General features: G+C 39.6%; 1 protein-coding gene across 1 annotated transcript in view; it reads right to left on the reverse strand.

The window, feature by feature from the left end:
- The window catches only part of rasgrp3 (RAS guanyl releasing protein 3 (calcium and DAG-regulated)), a 102,645-nt gene that overhangs the window by 61,143 nt on the left and 18,900 nt on the right, over positions 1 to 22,602 (reverse strand). Inside the window, 14 exon segments of the mRNA XM_035172279.2 lie at positions 6,822 to 7,198; positions 8,214 to 8,276; positions 8,279 to 8,362; positions 9,533 to 9,569; positions 9,840 to 9,987; positions 11,664 to 11,779; positions 11,884 to 11,997; positions 13,635 to 13,715; positions 14,744 to 15,022; positions 15,121 to 15,237; positions 18,475 to 18,648; positions 19,324 to 19,471; positions 20,266 to 20,397; positions 20,832 to 20,894. Coding sequence (XP_035028170.2) covers positions 6,822 to 7,198; positions 8,214 to 8,276; positions 8,279 to 8,362; positions 9,533 to 9,569; positions 9,840 to 9,987; positions 11,664 to 11,779; positions 11,884 to 11,997; positions 13,635 to 13,715; positions 14,744 to 15,022; positions 15,121 to 15,237; positions 18,475 to 18,648; positions 19,324 to 19,471; positions 20,266 to 20,397; positions 20,832 to 20,894 — 1,933 coding nt within the window.

Genomic DNA, 22,602 nt, shown 5'->3' on the forward strand with positions numbered 1-22,602 from the left:
GTCTAACTATAGACTTGAGAATTAATTTTATTTTGCTCACCTGGTGTGTGTGTGTGTGTGTGTGTGTGTGTGTGTGTGTGTGTGTGTGTGTGTGTGTGTGTGTGTGTGTGTGTGTGTGTGTGTGTGTGTGTGTGTGTGTGTGATCTCACCAGATGACGTCCCGGCCACAGGAACTGGTACTCTGATTATACAGCTTGAAGACGTCAATGACAATGCACCCATAATTGAGGAACGTACAATAAAGGTGTGTTTCATTTCCCAGATGCTGAACAGTTGTCATGTGTTTGAGCACTTTTAATGCTGATGTAACTTAACATGGAGGAGTTTAGCTGTCTGGTGGAGAGCCTCTATACATATGAAACAAATAATTAAATGCCGCTGTTCTAAAAGTAGCCAAACATAACTGTTGTCCACTTAATTGATCAGCAAATTCAAATGTTTCAATATGACATTTTGTGTTTTCTCAGGTGTGTTACAAGGAATCGGCTCCTCAGCTGCTTTCAGTAACAGATAAAGATGGACCTGGCTTTGCTGCTCCATACAGTGTCTCTTTACAGGGCATGTCCAAGACCAACTGGACCGCTCGGATGAATGATTCCAGTATGTGCACTATGATACAGGCTTGTTGTTTTACATGTTTTTAGATTGTTGTAAAATAAACCCACAAATGTAACTTTTCTAACATGTGTCAGTGCTTTTGGTGCTGTTCTATTTCAGATAACCAAAAAGTAAAAAATGTTGATAACTGTATAGAAGTCTTCCTCCCAGTCTGTGTACCACGCAATGTAAGCTCCAAAATTTGATTTGTAGCATTATTGTTATGGTCAATGTGTAGTTTAAAGCAATTGGTGGGAACAAAATGAGCGCTGCTTTGGAAATTAATCTGGAATTAGATTAAATTATAGATTCCTGAGATATATATATATTGACATGGAATAATGCAGGGGTTATAAACTACACTTTCTTCTCATTTCTTCTTTGTTGCAGAAACGGGCATCATACTTAATTTAGGCACTGAGCTGGAAAGTGGAGAATACACTGTGGTCCTGAGGGTTACAGACAACGATGGCATGGAGCAGGACAACACCGTCCAGGCCACAGTGTGTGACTGCACAGGAAAAATCGTGTCCTGTTCAGGGCGAATTTCCGGTGGGAGCAGCCTGCCCATGATTCTTGGAATACTGGGAGGCATCCTGTTGCTGCTCAGTGAGTCTTTGATTCTAGTTCAATTTGAAAAGATTCATATTGAAGTCCCAGGGAAGAACTTTAGCCTGTAACTCAAAGAAAAGTCATGTAGCTTTGCATCTCAACCTGCAGCTGTTTGATTTTGGTGCAGATCATTTGTTCTGTATGACACAGGAGAAGCTCTGCCTGTTTCAGTAATCTGAAAACTGCTGAAGAGTTATAGCATAAATTATAATTCTGTTTAAAGATTACGTAACGTTTGCTTTTAATTTGGGCATCAAAACAATTTGTTTAATGTAGCCAGGTAGTACTAACTTGACGGCCTCACTGACGGATGTACAAAGCTGATGAAAATGTGCTTTTGCTGAGAAACATCGTGAGTGGTGGATTAATCCACATTTGATTCGGTCTCAGTCGGAATGAGCCAAGTGAGTAAATTTGAAGATGTAATTCATTGCGGGTTAGGATGGCCCTACGATGAAACTTGTGTATCTATGCAGTAGAAAGTCGGGGGGGGGGATTGGTCAAACATGACGAGAGAAAACAGAGAAAAGGGACTGAGGAATTCCCTTTTCCCCAAAAGGTAGAACACCCATAATGCAACCGGTGCCCAGGCCGCCTCCTATTGAATGCTTGACCTGACCTACAGTGTTTTTGCACATACTAGCAGCAGAGCCAGGAAGGTTCAGTTCCAGCATCTGCTTGTTAAACTCTTCTAATGACTCTAATGTGTCATTTACTCATTACTGTGCATACGTTGGTGAGATAAATAACCACAAGATGTTCTGTTCTTTACCAACAAGACGTGTGGAAGCAAACATGTCGGATGAGAGATGAAATGTTTCACTGAATCACACGATGAAGCCTCCATAATGGGCTTTAGTTTGACACACACTGTCTGCACTGACTCTGATGACACAATAGTTATTGAAAACATATGGACCTATTTTTGTGTGCAATGGCACACAGAACGTGATTGTGCGCCCTTGGCATTTTGGTGACAGGATGCCTTGGTGCATGTTGAAACAGGAAGAGATTGAGATGTACTGGGTGTGTTGGCGATGAGGATTGATTTAACCAACCAGACATTGTTTTAAACATCCCTTATCCTACCCTTTAAGGAGAGTGCACACTGCGCAACAGACTGGGGGCTGTCGCAAGGTAAATCTGTAAACTATCTATCCCCCATTCCAAATAAATATTTAATTTCATAGGATAAATCTACTTAAATGGAAGGTCTGGTTACCCGCCGTATATCCCGCCCAGTACATCAATATCAGTAACTCCTAAAAGTAAAGAAACGAAGAGCGATGCAGTCCATGGTACTATGAGCACATTGCTCCTACGTGTCTGGTTGGTTCTGTTCAGCTCCAGCAGCAAGGTTTTATTATTCCATCTATGCAGTGGTGCTCTCACTACTTAACATACACTTTCCTTTCTCAGCTCTCTGGTGGTTACCTAATCCTGTAGGTGTGTTGGATTAACCTGTGTGCTCTGTGTTCAGTGCTGCTGCTGCTGCAAAGGCTGCTGCGGCTGATGGTTGAGAGATGGAGAGGATAGAAGCTTCTCATGAATCTTATTGTAAGTTCATTCAGGAAGACTGTATTTATGACCCATTCATCCTCAACTCTTTCTCTCTCCCGCCTTTTCTAATCACTTGAGTGTGGGTGTTTTCAGTAATCCAATAAAATGTTGTCATCGCCTTAATCAGCCAATAATGATGTTGCTGTCAAGCTTTAGAAAATGCTGAAATGCTGCTTGCTGTCATTTCAGTGATTTGCTGCGATTGTCCTCCCTCCAATTGTCTCCAGTCTCCATATTGAGCCCAGCTGAGTCCACTTTTCATCTCATTCAAATCCTCTCCCCATCTCCATTCTCTTCCAACCATCAACCACCACCAGTGTCTAGACTTTGTATACTATGCTCAGCTGAGTTGATATCAGTATGTTAGTCTTGATCAGTTGAGTCATCAGCATTGTGTGATTCAGGCTAATTCAGGCTCCATAAATCCTCTTTCCTTTTGAAGCGCTTCTTGGACACATTTGACTGAGGGTGAAACACCAGCTTGTAGTTTCCACCTGTTATCCCTCCTCTATGCCAGAGCCCTCTGCTGTCAACAGCCTCTTCACGTCACCAACTGACACTGTAAAACCTTCTGTGTGTGTGTGGTTTTTGATTGCGTATGTCTAAATGTTTCTGCTTTTGAATAGTTTCCACTCCCACTGCTGCAGTAGCGTTGTCCACAACACAGCAGCTCTTTTCTCTGCTTCACTCGAGCCCTCAGAAACAATTTTATTAATTGATTTTTGACATTGCACAAATGCAATATTGCTTGTGACATTAGTGACTACTTGATAGACATTTTTTGTGATTTTTTTGGTCTAAGATGTTGCCCTCTTATACATTTAGTAATATGTTCTATAAATAAAAAATGTTATTATTATTATTGATTTTTTATTTATATCGAGTGCAGAGTTCTAGTCACTGAAAATATTTTTTTCTTTTAAATATTACAGTTAGTTTATGTCTAGAAGGTAAAAGGATAAATTAGATACATTAAAATATGCTTTAATAATGACAGTATGTAAATATAAAGTAACTGTAAATGTTTTAATTCTCCTTTAACTATTTTCTTTCCTATTCCTCAGTCTGCTAAGAGCAGAGCACAACATTTTTTTATATTAAATAAGTAATTATGAAATGAATAATCACATGAATACTGTAAATAGTAGGCGAGAGAAGACTTCATGCATCTCGGAGGCTTCACCATAAGATATGAAAGTTCAGAAGCATTAAACAAGAGCTGAAGGAGGCTGCAGCGAAGCTTTGGGAGAGAATCACCAAGGAAGATACAAAGCGTTTGCTGAGGTCTGTGAGTCAAAGACTTCACACAGTCACTGACTGTAAAGGAGTTTCCACCAAATATTGAATTTAATGATTTTTTCAAAACTGTGTATATCTATTCCTTAAAATAATTTAAGCACCAGACGAGCTGATGATAGAAGAGCTGTAACTCTTACGCAGTTCTTTCTACACTGATTTCAACCTACTCAAATTAAAGCTGCGACTTGCCACTAACATAATTTTATTTCATATCTTGAAGCAAAACATTTGTAACTGTCCAAACACTTGGCCTTCATTGACAAATAAGATAATGGAAATACAACATGTATAGTAAATAAATGCATTTTGCAGTATTTAGGGAGGTAGAGTTATTTATTGGTCTTTAAAATCTGTGTGTGAACTAGGCCAGTCCTCATTACAGTGTGATTAACTCACAACATTTACCTTTTCTAGACCATCACATGTATGTCGCCAGATAGCAGGTTACACCTACCAGGTCTCTTACAACTATATACAGTATACACCCCAAAACTACACCCCTGGACACTATCACTTAGATGAAAATGTATAAATGATTCAATCAACATATCAATTCAATCAATATATATTACAATCAATCTTGATTGTAATATCTTCAAGTTGAAGTGAAGGGTATTTCAACTTATGCATAATTATAGCAGTTAACGCCATAGACCACAGAAACACAGCAACAGCAATGTTAAGGACAAACAGGAAGAGTCATACAACCAGTAGGGACACTTGTCGTTAATAAATGAATAAACAATTGTGTACTGTAATTTTCCATGCCACTCATCAGAGCAGGTGTACTGTATTTCAGGATTGTCCACCAGAGGACAGCACACAATTGTCCTGATGAGTTTTCGTGAGGTGAGCGGGAGCTTCTTCCTTCTTCAAGACAAAGTCACATCATCAGTCTCAGTGACAATCTACTTTCATATTGCTGGGCCCATGGGTTGGCTTCTTGATAGCAAGTGATAACAGCGGATCATCTTTCACATTGACGCAGTTTCCTGTTGACACTTTTACTCTGGTATGAATGTGAATGTAAATGGTTGCTTGTCTGTGTCTGTTGGCCTTGTGATTGACTGCTGTCTTTTCGCCAAATATCAGCTGGATTGAAAGAACCCATAGCTCCAGTCCCCCTGCGACCCTAAGAAGGATGACTGGATGTATGAATAGATGGATTGTGACAATTGGAGTTAAGTCAAAATAAAGTTTATGTTCAAAAACAAAAACAAAAAAACATATGCTTTGCAGAATCATCCATTCCCAGGGTCCCATTTGATTGTTGGTTGGTTGCCCTTAACTTTCACTTTCAACTTGACTTTCCCTTTATTTACTGCCCCTCATACAAATATCTACACAGTGTCTGACTGCACCGTACTTTCTCTCATCAGTCCAACTTGGAAAGTGACCACTAAGAACTTTCTTTTTGCTATCCTCAGATCAAGCAGGATTTGACTTTATCATAGTGAACCCAAGCTGGGGTTTAAACCTAGCTGTTATGAGCCACTAAACTGAACCAGATCTGCACCCCTGTAAGGAATAAAATATGCTTCTTCTTATTCTTCTTCTCACGTTTTCCAGTGCAGATTATATGTACATTCTGGACCAATACCCACAACTAAGTTACATCTTAGCATTCCACTTAATTCAAAGTGGGTGTTGGTCAGTTATCCACTGAGCTACCCTCCCTGATCGCAGCTACACAGTCTCCTCCTCTAGCTCGGTCTATGCTGAAGTCTAGAGAGGCCATGAGAACTTCACGTCACTGAAGGGGGACCTCAGGCAGCCCAGCACCTCCCCCACAGAGAGGAGCTTCCTGGTTCCTGCTGCCAGGGGCTTTCTGGACCTTCGGATTTTGCCTCACCAAGTCAGCTGTCCTGAAGGGAGGAGGACAGATATTTGTTCATTTGTATGCAGATATATGGCAACTGCATTTTTTTACTAAACCACATCTACTAAACCATGACTCTTACATGTCTTTCATTGTAATCTGGATTTCATTTTGTTTAGTTAATGTCCGACATCATACAATATAATAATGTCCTGTGTAGTACATACAGGATTCTCAACATGTTTATATCATATATACATATATACATATATATTGTCTTATCAACCACTCAAAGTGCTTTACAGTACAAGAACCATTCATAAACATTCAGACAGTATTTCCACATGCAAATTTTGCTGTGTGAGAAAGTCAAAACTTTATATAAATGCTCCAAACTGGCAGCCAAGTCACTAATGCAAAATCATCAAAGCAAGGGAAAGCAGTTTAAGATGGCCACCATGAAGTGCAGCAACAACAGTTGCATTTTAAATGTGGACCTATTGGAGCATGTATCCTCCATCTCTCTCGTCTTCATCAACTGCTGACACCTAATAAAATGTATAAAATGGCCTCCAACACTAGAAAACTGTAGAAGGGACTATCAAAGATACATTTGTAATTTAGACATGATGATTGGTTCCCACTTGCTATCTCAGCCTTTATCTGGAACACCAACATCAGTTGTTTATGTTATGGTACATTGAACCACCAAATCTAGTTAGTAGACTTGATTTTGTATTATTTTGCCATGGTCAAGAAATGGACTTCCATGCTCAAGTTTGAACTAACGAATTCCACCTCCACAGTTTTCATTTCGGCATGTGCCATATTTAGGTTGTCTCAAGAAGAATATATATATATAGTGATGTCTTATTTATGTTAAAAGATTAAACATCATATTCAAATAAAACTCCACAGCCATTTATTGCATTACCTTCCCTCTGAGTGTAAACCCGTTCTTTACAAGCTCCCCTAAGCTGTCCAACTTCTCCTGAGACTCCAGACTGCACCGTGGGGAATCCGCCTGGTGCTGCCCACCATTTTGGTTTTCCCAGCAGGCAAAACCTTTATTTTTAGATGTTTTCCTGTGAGTCCTGTATTTCATTTTAGGGAAGGTATGGGAGCCGCCATCTGTGGCCCCCCAGTTGTGATCAGGCCACAGGGGCTCGGTCTGGGTGGCCTGGCTGGTGGTGGCCCTCTGCAGGCGCACAGATATTCTCTGGGCTGAACCGGTCATCAGGGTGATGGACTGAGTGTCCAGAGCTGCACCTGCTGATGTGACAGCTGGAAACTCAAACACCTCATCCTCATCTGAAGGAGAAAACACAGGAGATAATGAAGTAATGAATTTTAATATGGTGAGTAAACTGTATGTGCAGTGTATGAGGTGATTACAGTATATATATAATATACTATAATATAATATACTGTAATCACCTCCACACCAAAATATTTGTTCTCTAAACATGTAATAACAACATACAGAAGATGAAAAACTTTGAAATAGTTTTGGTTCTGCCTGGGAGACAGTGACTTGGTGTAAAAAAAGTTGTATCTTATTGAAGTATGAAAATATTCTGCACTTCTTCTCTCTACTTGTGTTCTTGCGAACTTTTGATACTTCATCAATCACAGCTCAAGTATTTGCTGCCTTCAAATATAACTCATTAGCTAGTGGTTATGTGGGAAGTTGGGCACACTATGTGTTGGCGCTGTGATGGTTAAGTCACGAGAACACTGCTGCTAGGCAACAGCAATATAGACGCTAATGTTGGCATCTGAAAGCTACAGAGGCTAACACTTTAGCAAACTGGCAGTCAGGTAAGATAATGCAGGAAATGAAAAAGCATAATGAAATATGGAAAGGATAAAGCCACTCTAATTGTGATGAAAAAACTCAATATCCCTACGTGTTCTCTCTGCCTGTTTCATTGAGAATACAACAGGAGCTGATGTGTGGACTTGGGCGTGGCCAAGTGTCCCAGAACCAGCAATGGTGGCAAATAATCGGAGCCATTCTCAAAGCTGCAACAATTTTCATCCTGGGACATGTGAATATGGGCTATACAAATAAAATGTGATTGATTGATTGATTGGCAGTTATTAGAGCCATTGTTTTGATTTCAAATATTTTATCCAAATAAACAATTTGATTTGATTTTCAGATCCCTAACATAACCAACCAGGTCATTTACAGGTCGTAAAATTGTCTAAATTAGTCTTTGTAATCAGGTTGAAAGTGGCAGCATAATTTCCCATGTTCAGTTTCACAACATATGAACCTTATAAAAATGCATTACAGCACGTTTGTATGTTTGAAACAGACCTGTACAGGTGGGCAGTGCAGGGCTGCTGGGCAGTGAGCTGTGGGTCAGTCTGGAAGGGAAACACTGCCCACAGAGCCGGAGCGGATCAGCTTCCTACAGGCCAGAACCAGCAGCTCCCGACACTGTTTATGACAGTTAACACCACAGTCTGCAAAGTAAATGAAGACAGGTCACATTAGGGCCAAAAGTGTTAGTGAGCTTCACAATCCACTGATGACCTTGGAAACGGTCTTAATATAATGTTTAATAAGTCTCTTAAACAGGAACTTTTGATTCTATCACAGTCTCAACATCTTGAACTGTCAAGATAAGCCAGTAAGCCACAATGGATGAGACGTCCCAGTTGATCAGAATGATGCTCAGAATGATTTCTGATGAAGACTGTGTGATAGCGTTAGAAGCTCCAGAACAAATGAGTAGATTTTGAGTTGAGTTATTTCCTCAACTATATTTTGTGTTGACTGAACTCTTTACTTAAGACTGCACATCATTAGTTGGGAGTAGATACCACATATATAAAAATGCAAGATAAACCTTTGTCGACTTCACTCAGATGTGGTTAGATTTAGTTTCTTCATTTGGTTGTTTGTTTTTCTTTTTGGGAAAGTTTTGACAACACACATATGCTGATACATCTAATATTTTAATATATATTGCACTGAATCATAACACAAGTTCGACATTATGATGCTCTGGACTTTTCGTTGAGGACATTTTCTCTATTTGGATCTCTTGGAATATTAAATTGAATATCCCCGGTTAAGTATATTGTTTCCTGTACTAAGCTCAGCCTTTCAATCATAATGATATCTGGATGGGGTCTACATGCCAAAAGACTAATTTATAACAAATCACTTTCTCCACTCGTTGTGCCTGGCAATAGAATTGTGTGTCATTGAATTGAAATCGCTCCTTATTGAGCTGAGCTTTGAGTGAAGAAACACTTTTCAAAGGAGCAATATTTGCTTGACTTTTTAAGGAATAGCTGTGCTTTTAAGGATTTTGTGAGGGTGTGCGTTGTAGCATCTTCCTGCAGTGTATTGATTAGCACAGATAATCATCTAATCGCTCCCTCTCTTTGATGCAGTGACGTGTTGGACCCGAGTGACGCTGCCACTGAAACACCATGCTGTCTGATTTACCTTTAGGACAATTTATTTTTATTTATATTTGAGTTTTTTGACAATAAAAGTTTATAAGGAAAGGCAGGCTCTTGTTTGTGTTGGGTAACCTACCGTGACTGGAGACCTGCTACAGATTCGTAAGATGTTGTTAAAAACATATAAAACTAATAAATAGGTTAAAGTGTAAACCTTACCTTTGCATTTGTAGCCCTGTTTGATGATTCCCCAGAGCTGCAGGTCCAGAAACATGTGGAAGTGCAGAAGGTTGAAACAGAAAATTAAAAAAAAATTAGATTATGAAGAAGAGCAACATTTTTTAAAGACAAACACGACTCGCTCATAAACAGGATGTAATCCTTCACTACATGTCGTGTAATCATGTGACTTCCTGTGTCTTTGTTCAGGACATTATCATACATGCTGGGGAGGGGGCATGCAGGCAGGTCAGTTACATTACAGGAGACGTAAATAGTGCAGTGACAGGATGTTAGAGATACACACAAATCCAGCACAATGTTCACAGAAAGTGGGCTTCAGGTATGTCATCTCCTGGAAGTTGTGGATGAATCCTGGTCCCATCTTACACTGGAGCAGTGGGTTAGCCCGAAGAAAATAGGCTATCATTTCATCCTTACTGATCAGTCCATCTCTGAGAGAAAGACAGAGAGGGAGTAAGATGAAAGAAAGAAAGAGAGAAGACAGTCGGTAACATTTTTCAACAATAACAACCTAGCAAAGTAATTGCAGTAATGGCTCGCCCCAGATTTTCCCTCATGCTGCTTTATCACAATCTCTCTACCTGTGATCACACCTGCATCTTACATGGGACCAAAACAAACCTCACCTTTAATGCAAACTACAATGTATTAAAAACACACGAGCACACATTTGGTGCAGGTCATATGTGCAGAGTCATTGAACAAGAAAAAAGCAAAATATAGAAGAAACACCTGCACACACCATTAGTTCATTCTGAGCCACAAGGCGCAACATCGTCTGTTCTTGAACAAACCCAAATTAAAAGTCTGTGATGATTTGTCACTGCAGTGAACTCTGCCTGTGTAGATAAAGGTGTTTAGTCTTGTGTGCCTTCCTTTCTCTCACAAGGTAAATGGTAAGCAACAGTTTTTTGATGATTGTGGAGGTGAGGGGCTGGGAGAGCACCTCACCTGCACCACAGAGGATCAATCAGGTGAGAGCTGTTAGCTGATTGGTCCTCGTGCTTAAAAGTTAGCGTCTGCGCTGCCTCAAGGAGGAGCTCAGAGACGCAGACTCTGGAGAGACTCCCAGACACTGAGTGAAGGACTGAGCTGGAAAGCTAGTCTGATTTAAGTTGTAGTTTATTTATGTTTGTTCCGGTGTGTTTGAGTAATAAAGAATGTTAAAAAGCAACACTTCCGTCTCTGGCTGTGTGTGGGAGAGCCCCGTGGCAAGGTCGATTGCCACAATGATGTTGTACTTTTTTTACTTTATTCCCATTCAATTTAAACAGTGCTATTTGGGTGAGTAATGCAAATAAACACAATCTGCGAGTCTTTGCCTGTTCTCCTCTAGAAAAGAGGAGGGGACTACTGGCTGAATTGATGACATTTGCTGTGTTGTAGGTGCTGTGGAACCACCGAAGTAAGCCAGTACCATTGTATGGGTCCATAAGCTCATCTAGAAGAGCACACAGCTCAGGGACTTTCACCGGCTTCTCTAGGCGCTATGTCTAGATGCAGTCATTTCAAGTGCTACCTGAAGGCGACCCATGGCTGGTTTGATCACCCTTTATCTCAGGTCTGTGCCAGGACCTGAGTCCTGAATTTTATTCTCAGCACTGATTTAGCTTTCCCAACACAAATTTCGCCCAAGTTCAAATATTTTAGATCGAGCCATAAACACAAATGGACGGAAAATGTGTTTTATCGTTAATTTACCAATTTTGAAATTGTGTTGCATTTGTTTTGGATGCAGCATTAGTAAGCTACATGCTAATTGTAGTAGTTGAGCAATGACAACCCAAGAATTTTAATTGAAAATAGTAAAATACATTGCAAGGTACTTCAAGGGACATGTACTGTTAAGTAAAATCATCAACAACTGCACTCATTATTCTGCTGTGTATGTTAAAACACAACAAAAGAAAGTAACTTGGTTTCAAGTGTAAATGTAACATGATTTTAAAGTAGTGGAAAGCCATATTGAAATCTGGCTAAACTAGGAGTGTTTCTACATTTGGTATTGCAGACCATGTACTGAAAACTAAGGCAAGCCAGGTGGAAGTCAGTGAAATATCACAGCTAAAAAGTGCAGTTAATGTGTATCATTATTTTCCACACTCACTGATCTTTGTCCAAAACGCAGAAGGAGTCCAGGAAGGGAAAATTGGCAGCGATGCTCTCAAAGTCCTCTTGAGAAATATATCCATCATGGTCATGGTCATAATTCCTGAAGACAGACTTCCCAAAACCAGACAAGAAACACATTACACCAGAAACATTTCATACACATCTAGGTTGTTGCTTTTCTGTGCATATTTTGAAAATGGATGATGTCTACTCACATCCACCACCTTCCTGATGTGTTTATTGACTAGAGAGGGGTCTGGTTTGGTGGTGATACCTGAGGCCCAGTCAAGTGGGGCCAGGGGCTTATTGGGAGTCGTTGGAGAAGACAGCTATGAAAAGAATTCACATACACAGGACTTGAAGCACAGAGAAACTGAAATGTAACATGACAAAAGGTAATGAATTCAGACGCTGTGCCATGACACAAAGTTAGGGTCAGTCACCTCCTATTTCTCTTGATCATCTTTCAGATTGTATTTCGGTCATCAGTTCAGTTGACTGGACATGATTTGGAAAGACACACAACATCTGCCTATATAAGGTCTGCCAGCTGACAACACACAAAAGAGCAAAAACCAAGCTGTGAGTTTGAAGGAGCTGCTGGCAGAGCTCAGAAAAAGGACTGTGGCACAGATCTAAGGAGGGATGATAGTGGCAGTGGATCATGACGATGGATTGAGGATCATGGTGGCGAATCCTGATCATGGTGGCATCTGATCATGGACTATGATTACAACAAGACTGCTTGAAATACAATATGCCTACTCACATATTCTACCATTACTGACAAGAACTCTTCCATTTCAGTTGTCATTCCTTCTCCCTTCATCTCTATCAGATATTTTCTTATGTATAAATTCTATAAACATTGACACACTTTCCATTACGTTACAAATTGTTTCTTCTCATCAATGTTGTAAATTCTGTTATTTTGTTGATGTTCATTTCTCATCTATTGCACTTCTCTCCATCCTGGGAGAGGGACCCCTCACATGTGGCTCTCTCTGAGGTTTCTACGTTTCTTTTTTTTTGTTTTTCCTGACTCTTGTTGAGGGTTAAGGACAGAGGGTGTCGCACCTTGTCAAGCTCTATGAGACGAATTGTGATTTGTAAATATGGGCTATACAAATAGAATTTGATTGGTTGGTTGATTGATTGAAAATGTCCTACATAAAAGGGTTGGAGATGCTTCTCACACGCAACAGGCACAAAAATGAAAAAACAAAACCAAAAATAAAACATATCTCATGATGAAAAAGCAGTGACACACACAAAAAAGACACAGACGAAAGGGTCAAGAGAGTTTGTCCGCAGCAGAATGGATACGTTCCATCCTGCCTCTCCCGAATGCACAACCCCTCGCCTGAAATCTTGGGGAGAATTTGTTGCTGTTGTGAGCAGGTCTGAGTAGAGAATCTCACACTGCGTTGTTCATGTGTGAAAGGCAAGCTGCGGAGAAAGTCCAGACCCAATACCACAGAGATCGTCTGCGGGTCATATCTGAAAACAGCTTAAGAGAGGTGACCGAGAACCTGCTTGTCACTTTCCTACTAAGCTCCAGAAATTCTGTGTGGAGATTGGAGAAACTTGTAGAAGGCAACTATCACTGCAGCACTTCATCGACCTGGGCTTTATGAAAGAGTGGTCAAATGGAAGCATCTCTTCAGTGAATTACACATGGAAGCAGCTAAAGGAGCTAAAGGACTCTGAAACTGCGAGAATGAAGATTCTCTGATCTGTAGAAACCAATATTTAACTGTTCGACCACAGTTCTATGCATCATGTCTGGAGTAAACCAGGCACCACCATCATTAAGCATATTGGTGGTATCTTCATTTGTTCTGTGTTTTCAGCAGCAGGGATGGAGGGACATGAATCAGCATAAATATCAAGTTCATTGAAACTGGACTCAATCAGTGTGGAAAAACCTGAGCACAGAATACAATTCATGGCAGTTGACACTTACCAATGATTTAGGGTTACGTGGTTCCCTGAGCAATGACAGCTCATAAATCTCATCTTCTGTGTAATAAAGGTCGAGAGAAAGCTAAAAACACAAGGATCATGGATTTGATTAGTTCAACAATCATTCTACAGATGGTAGCAGTTTTGTAAATGTTCTTACAATAGACTAGAACTTTCTAATAGATCACCTTGTATGTTTCCAGTATTTCAGAGTTGAATTTCTCCTCCACTAAGTAAGTGCACGCTACAGAGAACTTTAAAGAAGTCTTCAACCTGCAGTTTCTCAATAACATTTTAGAAAAACAGCTCAAAGAAGTTCTTCTTTTTCCCCCGGTATCATAACACCATTTTGGCTGACAGGTTGTGGCAAGTGAGCGGATTCTCAAGAACAGCTTCCAACAGGTTTTTGATGTCACGAATAAAATTTCGACTGGTTTGTAGTCTCATGCTCCTTAAGACTGTTTGCAATTTAGTATAATGAACAGCTTCAAGCAACAGTCACAAATGAACTATAGGGACATTTATCCAAATGAAATTGGCCATGACATTTCATCCCAGAGGTTAAAATCTTGAATCACTGCGGATTCTCATTTGGTTCAGTTTAGTGCAAAGATACAAAGTCACACCAAGTCTTGGCTAAAGCTGCTGACAGCAGCTGTGTGTGTGTGTGTGCGTGTGTGTGTGTGTGTGTGTGTGTTGACCAAATAACTCTACATGATTAACTTTCAGACCTGATAGGTCAAAGGTCAAGGTTATCAAAACTATGGTCTAAAGAACACATTTTCTAAGATGTCTGCAAATAAAAGACAATCTAAAGCTTCCATTTATCAGAGAATTACACACAATTTGTGCCGAAAAAGAAAAATTCTGATCAAACAAGAACTCATCTTGACACTGGCTCACACCAGGTGGGACACCCACCAAAATGTTGTTCTCATTCATATTTCCCGCATTATTACTGAGCAGTCATTACTACATTATTACAAACATACTCAGTAGACATTACTGAGTAGTTATAGCATATTTGTTAGTTACCTACTTTACAATTTTGACCCATTGCTCAGGATTTCTTCTATTACAGCTGTTTTCAGTGGAATGGTAATCCCTCACCGTTAGCAGGTAGATGAGGTCCATGTTGGGCTCCACTTGAGCTGCTGCACTTTGCAATGACACCAGCTCATTGAAGGTCATGTAGAGCTGATTCATCTTCACCAGGTTCACTTTATTAGTGTCATCAACCCAGTCAGGAAAGACAACATGCACCGCAATGAGGTCTTTGAGGTGCACACCCAAGATGGGGATTTTAAAGCCCTGACTCTCAATGAAGGCCTTGCGATAGCAGGAGTAGTTGTTGCTGGAAGATACCAACTCTGTCATCTCACTCCAGATCTGACGTAGGGGGGGGGGATTTGAGTAAGTATCATGGCTAAAATGCAGACTTGAACAGGAAAAGCAATACAGATATTGAATTACATTAAAAGCCATACCTTCACAACCTCTGGAGCCAGATAAGAGTGAGTCTCCTTAAGTCGAGATATGGAGCTGTGGCTCAGTCCCCCCACCACCGCCATCAGAGTGTTGAAGTTCTGCAGCTGCAGAAGTTTCTGATGAGAGAGAGAGAGAGAGAGAGAGAGAGAGAGAGAGAGAGAGAGAGAGAGAGAGAGAAGGACATGGATTTTTATACATTTTCTTTACTGCTGATCACCTCACTGAATTCATGACATCTGTTAACATGATACAATATTATGACACATTTTAAAAATAAAGGACAGACTTTAAATCTACATTAATTTAAAGCATTAGCTTGCATGGGGCTACTGACCCTTTTAGCAGATAATAATATGGTTCATAATTGTGGAAATACGTACCCTATAAGGTATTTGTACTTAGTATTCCCATTTAATGACATTTTATACCTTTACTCCACTCCTTATATAAATAAAGAATAACTGCCCTTCTCATTCCATTTAGTTTGTTTAACAGCTGTAGTTACTTTTTTCTTTACACAGACAGAGATTGTAGTTACATACGTTTTTACCTTTACTAATTAATGCAGTGACACCTTACCTACACATTACTGCTTCCAAATAGCCAAAACTCTAAAAACAGTCAGGACTGTAGACAAGATTTAAGAAAGTTATGAGTTATTTGAACTTCTATATTTGATGTAGTTAAATTCAATTTGTTATCATTGGTTGGTCATTTGCTTAAATTGTAAATTCTGAGCCAAAACAAATCTAGATAAATGGTATACAGAATTATTTTTGACCCAATGTTAGTATTATTTTCTCATATTAGATTTGGGTTACTATATCCACACAACAAGCTCAGGTTTTAACTTGAAACTGATTTTTAAATTAGCCCATAAATCACGTTTTCTTTTAAGAATATGAAGTTAAAAACTATAATAAATGTATAATTGGAGGACATGACCATGGTGTTCCTTGTGGTGGTTGTTTTTGTTATGTTAATTATCTGAATACCAGACACCCCTTTTTAGTATGTAGGAGAATCTATGGTGACCTTCATTTAACATTAAATTGTGAAATGCCCTCTCTAGAGCTATTGTTTGGATTGTCCATTCTGGGTTACTGTAGAAATGTAAACTACTATGTAACTTGGTGGATTCAGAAGAGGAAATGGACTTGCTCTTGATGTGGATAAAAAGGGCTCATTCTAAGTTAACCAAATCACAACAATTTTAAGTGATTACACACTAATGAAAACATCCTATTAACATGACTTTCACTTGTAATGGAACATTTTTAAAGCACAGTATTACCTTTTTCACTTAACTGAAGTAGCTGTGTATTTCTTTCACAATTGGCAGTTGGATTTGGTGAGAAAGGACATGTTCTCTAAGTGAACTCTCTCTAATCCTTCAAACACATAATGATGGAGAATTTAAGCCTGATGTAAGGCAGTGTCTCTGCATGTATTAAGGCTAATATTATGCTACAATAGACTGAATATTGAGAGAAACAGACTAGCAACAAATGCTCTAATTTCAGCATTGAGAAATATGTGTTGAATGCTTTCATCCTTGAGCCCATCTGCACACAGAGACAGGATCACTGAGCTAGGACACTGATCCATTTCTTTCAATGCTGATGGAGGAGTATTGGAGAAGCTCTTTCGCCCCCACATTGGATGGAGATACCCATCACAATTACCAGTAACCTTCAAAATGAATATTAATGAGATAGCTTTTATGATGGAAGGATAAGTCAACTGCATCTATATGTAAAGGAAAGATGTGGCAGGATCGCTACTGGGGTCCCTCAACCCACTGGTGCTCACGGAAGGGAATATGTAAAAAAAAAAAAAATACCAGAATAATGGCATGTAGAATCCATGTCCAGGCACTGAATAAAAAGGCCTTTATTTAAATAGACTTGACGCTTTAAAATACACCCTGAAGAAGGCATAAGCCAATATGGTGTATTTTAAAGCGTCAAAGCCCATTTAAATAAAGGTCTTTTACATTTTTCAAAAGACTTTGAGTGCCTAAACCTGGATTCTTCATGCCATTATTATTTGGACACAAGTTTTCCAAATTTTTTTTGTGTGCATCTATTGTATTTGTTAAAGGATGTAACATGTGCAACTTTTGCTTGAAAGACTGTTACTGAAGATAGAAACTGTCATAAAGTTTAATGTATCGAGTCGAAACATATGTATTCAGATATTAGTGTCGAACCTTTTGACAGTAATCTGAATTTGGTTTAAAGGTTCAGTGTGCAGAATTTAGTGTCATCTAGTGGTGAAGTTGCATGTTGTAGCTGAATCTGTGCAAATGAGAGGAGCATTTAACATGAGCTGGACAAAATGATCTCAACAGAATCTCAGACGCATCAGGTTAAATCTAGATATAATTTGGATATTAAATACATTTTAATTGCTTGTTTATATAGAGTTAAGTAGGTTTCAGTTTCAGCTTGTGAGGAGTTCATGATGGGATGTGCAGGCCTGCTAGTTCAATCCCCACCTCCTCCTGTCCACATGTCAAATTGGCCGAATCCCATTTCACCCCTTGGTCCTCCCTACCCCTTTTTTCCGAGGGTTATCTTGCCCCTTGAAACGGAGTCACAAGGGGTAGTGGTTGAAATCTTCCCTTACGAATTGGGACAGCCCTTCAAGAAGCCGTTACATCATCAGTAGTCGTCAAGAAAACCTGGCTCACCCGCGATCTTTTTTTTTTACGGTTGTTGTGAAAAAAGTGACCATAATACATTGAAATGATATTAAACTAAGATATTACAATCATTATCGTAATTTGTAATCCTTATTAATGGAGAAAATATTACATTTGTGGGTCTATCTCCCAGCTTGCCAGTGATTAACAAGGCATTCTGGGTACCCCTCCGTTTGAAGTGAGGGTCTGAAAAATCTCCGTTTAGAGGAGTATAGAGCCCCTCGGCCCTAGCCTTCGTCCCAACAGGTATTGGGACACCTACCCCTACACGTGAACGCGCAAAATGAAGGAGAAGGGCCAAGGGGTGAAATGGGATTGGGCCTTTAGTGTCCTTTAGCAAGAGATTGAACCTCTATTAATCCTGATGGGCAGGTCAGTGTCTTGCATGGCACCCCCATCAGTGTGAATGTGTGTAAAGAGGTGAACTAGTGGAGCAATTCACCTGTTTAAAAAAGCTTTATAAATTAAATCCAATTGCAATTTACCACGTGGAAGCCAATCAGCCTCCTTCCTTTGCTATCAGCAGGGACCCTGTTTATATCATTATTGGATGAACAGGATTTTAGTCACTTAAAGCCATTTTCATGTTTAGAGAAAACAGTGAAGGTGGAAATCCTCTACGTCGACTACCTCCTGCCTATCTTACCTGAGCCACATGGATGTATTTGGTGATGACTTCTGCACGGGTCTGAGGTGTTAGCTTGCTGAGCACCATGAGCTGGACCCACTGAGACACGCCGTTAAACAGGCCAATGGAGCGCTCCAGAGTTGGGTTGTCTACGAGGCAGCCGTGAGTCACATAGCTCTGGTAATCAGTGAACTGGGGACAAAAAAGATTTACAGATGAGATGTTAATTTTCAATAGTTTCTGCACACTGTCACGGTTGTAAAAGGTTGTACTTCAGCCTTTAAAAAATCATGGGTGTAACATAACATAAACCAATCCATGCGCCATCTCCCTTTCCTTTTAAATCAAGTGAGCTTGTACCCTGGTAAACCCACATAAACTTTGCATTGTTGTATCCTTTAGGAACGTTCCTTGTAATAACCTTTGCATACACTGTACACAGCATTCCTTTGAGCAAAATGCTAATATCAACATCATCCCTATGCTAATATTCTGATGCTGTTTGCTAACATGCACTAATCAGCTCTGAACTAAAAGTACAGCAGAGGATGGTACTGCATTTTACAGGTATGTTGGAGCTGAATGAAAAGTCATAGAATCACAAAAACTCTTACAGTTCTGTGGCAAGTTCAAATATCTGTACTTCTGTAGGCTACTAACTGTGTGCAGAAATACAGGGGGTCTCGGGGTCCCTGTGTTTTAACTTCATTGTTGCAGAATAAGTCTGTTTATCCGGGAACATGAATTCAGCAGGTTATTATAAAGATCAGTTCTACGTGTGAGTGATTAGAAAAGAGCAGAAGAGCAGAGACACTCTCAGTGTTAGTGTGGCAAAAATAATTGAACAATTAAACTAAAGCTGTTTACCGATATCCTCCGGATAGACTTGAACTCTAGGAAGGTGAGATGTTCAGCCAGCTCCATTGGCTCCAGGTGGTCAAACAGTAGTGAGGCCTTGCCTTTCTTGGCCTGCTTCTTCCGCTGGGTCAGCTTACGCATCCAATCGTATGATGGACTACAAGGAGAACAAAATATCCAATATAACAGCTGCAAAATAAGAGACTAGAGACAAACAAATGTCCCATTTCTCTATGTGATGTAGGGGTAGTGGTCATCTAACCACTACTATTCAGGACCCCCCTTAAAAATGAAGGGGTAGACAGAAATTCCTGAGTGATTTTTGAACAGATGAAGAGAATCAACATGGCAACCACTGTGAGTAAATTGCTCATAATTGTAAGTCTCAAATCTTAAAAAATAAACAGGAAAAAAATATTTAAATCCAGCAGAGTGTCCAGAGGCAAATGAAAATGTAATTGAATTGCTCTGACGAGTGTTTCAGGAAAATCTCTATTCACGTCACTAAAACAAGCATGTAAACAGTTCAGTTTTCAGTGCGGGGCAGAAGTTTCTATGAACAGAACTTATGTTACATTTCAATAACTGATGTAAACACACTGACTGACTGTGTTTTGATCAATAGATCAATCTGTCCCGTCTGTCCAGCAGTTATCAGATGTGTCACTTTTATAATGTCGGTTGTTAATATAATAGCGTTAGTTGATATTGTTTGTCACTGTAATATCGTTGGTCGGCTGCTGATGACGTAGCGAGTGGTGACCCCCGTAGCTCTTTTTGGAGGAGGACACTACCAGCAAAGGGCAAATCATATCTAGGGGTAGGGACAAGGGAGAGGAATTGGGATAGGGCCTAAGTTCCTGCCACAATTAACATGTTATGAATGTACTTGCTAACACTGATAATGTCAATAGTTATTAAAAGTGAGTCTGCATGCATTTGAAATCTTACATGGTGGAGATGTCTATGAGTTTGAAATGATCCTCACAGCCGAGCTGAGCAGCCACATCCCTAAACTCCTCTGTTATCCTGATCAGACCCAAGTCCAGGTTGAACTCTGCAGGGAATGTCACGATCCAGTACCTGAATACACACACTCACATTTATAAATGTTCAGCAAACATTTGGACTCTGATAAGACATGTGGTAGAGTGGAAAATGTATTACAATAAAATTTCCACTGAACTAGATAATGACCATGTGACATGCAACTCATGTAGTTCAGTACTGCTTGTTTCACATTCACAACTTAGAATTGTGATTTTGTCAGCCTTTTCGGCCTCCTTCTATAACAGTGTTGTCCTTAAATCTCAGGGTTAGTAACCTGCACACAGATAATGAGCACTGTGATAATGGAAAATAACTGCGACCTCGGATTTCCAAGTGTGAAAGCTTTAAACTGTAAAAAGGGAACGTTGCAAACTCTAGTCTTGGGTTTAAATTTCTCTGGGTCTGAGAGGTCCAGTGAGAAAAGTCTTAATGTGTTGGGATGAATGAATATGTATGTAGGACCTTACCTCATTAAATAACAAATCTTCAGTCTGGTGTCCTGGCAGCTGTCGTCACTGCAGTCCTGGTACGTGGGCTTAAGTTAAGGTTTTTTTTTCTTTCACAAGATTTGACAATTAATTACTGACACTTATATTTGTTATTGTCTGTAGATAACAAATGGGAGGCTATCCTCTCCACACCATTCAGGTTCATCTCAGCCACGACTGCATCGTCTACAAGCGTCTATGCAGCCTGTGTTACTGCTAATTTGATACGGTACTGACATCACTTCTCTGCTCAGATGGCAAACTGATGTGTTGCAATGTCCTCAAGCAGAGAGACAGTTATCTTGACCAAAACCATATCTGATCATACTATTTCCAACCACACAATCAATCACTCACACCTTCCTCACACATCGGCTGGACTGGGGTTTGTAGGTGAGAGTAAACAGATTATCAACATCTCTCACAAGTCACAACATTTGTCAAATTAAATTGTGCTTTATTTGCATGACATATCAAAACTATTTTACTGGAACAGTACAGAAAAGTATCAACATTGACAGATGAATAGCAATGAATACAGTAATAATATATGAATATTTATGAATATGCAAATATCAACCATCATATTGAATACAGCTTGTTAAATTGTATTCAATTTGGCCCTCGACGATTTAGGACATAAAAAGAAAGTTCTGTCTAAAGCAAGAGTGTAAGTGTCTAAATCCACTAGTGTAATGGAACAGACTTTTTTCGAAGTGCATTGTTCGAAAGGCAAGTATTTAGTATGTCATTGGGTGTATTTTGAGTATAATATATATATAATCAACAAAAAATGACAAGAGCTGCTTTGGTTATGAGATAGAGCCATCGGACTCCTGATATATCTGTGCAAACCATTTCAGGATCCTCACATCACTAAAATATTGCACACTTTTTTTTTAATTCTCTCCTGGAAGTGTGCTGATTGTCTTACACCTTCAGTTCTAACCTCGGTTCCTCTCTCACCTCCACACAGCTGGCAAAGTGTGAGCGTTGGATTTGTTTATTTCAAAAAGTTGCACTCGGTCAAAAAGGTGTGTGGACTCATTTCTGAAGCAATCTGACCATCTGACAAGCACTTCTCATAAAGCATAATATTGAACATTGGGAGGAAACCAGAGCACTCAAATGAAACCCATGCAGGCCCAGGTACAACTTGCAAAGCACTTTCTATTTATCAATGAAGCAATGAAAAAGTGAATTAAGGAAGGTATTTCCTCTCATGCTTGGCCTTTCTTTCTTTGAGGGTGAGATCTTACTAGTTCTTCTTGCTCAGCTCTATCAGAGACCCTATCATGCACATTTGCTGTTATCACCACTATCTACCCTCAAGCCAAATGTTTTTTTTATTCTTTGAATATAATTTCTTTCCAGTTATTCTGTCTTTAAGACCTGTTGTGCAACACATGAATCCCTCATCACCACCATGACCTCAGGATTCTGGGTGATTTGATTCCTGCTGCATGTACTCCAACACCACCAGACTCCAAGGAATCCTGAACAGTCTCCTGTCGTTCAGGGTTTATGTTTTATGGAAATGGTTCAAATCAGACAACTGTCACTGCTGCAAACTGTTCATTTCACTGCGTCTTACATTGAAAACATTGAGCCTTAGCTCTTATCTTTGAATTCATACAAGATAAATGCGATGTGCTGAAGTAAAAAGCCAAAATTACGAAGCTGTTATTATTCTCTCAAACTACATTAGAAATGAAGGATCTGTAATTTTTTATCCTGACCTCAGTTTTCA

The sequence above is a fragment of the Hippoglossus stenolepis genome, chromosome 12 (assembly GCF_022539355.2).
Source record: "Hippoglossus stenolepis isolate QCI-W04-F060 chromosome 12, HSTE1.2, whole genome shotgun sequence".
Classification (NCBI taxonomy): Eukaryota; Metazoa; Chordata; class Actinopteri; order Pleuronectiformes; family Pleuronectidae; genus Hippoglossus; species Hippoglossus stenolepis.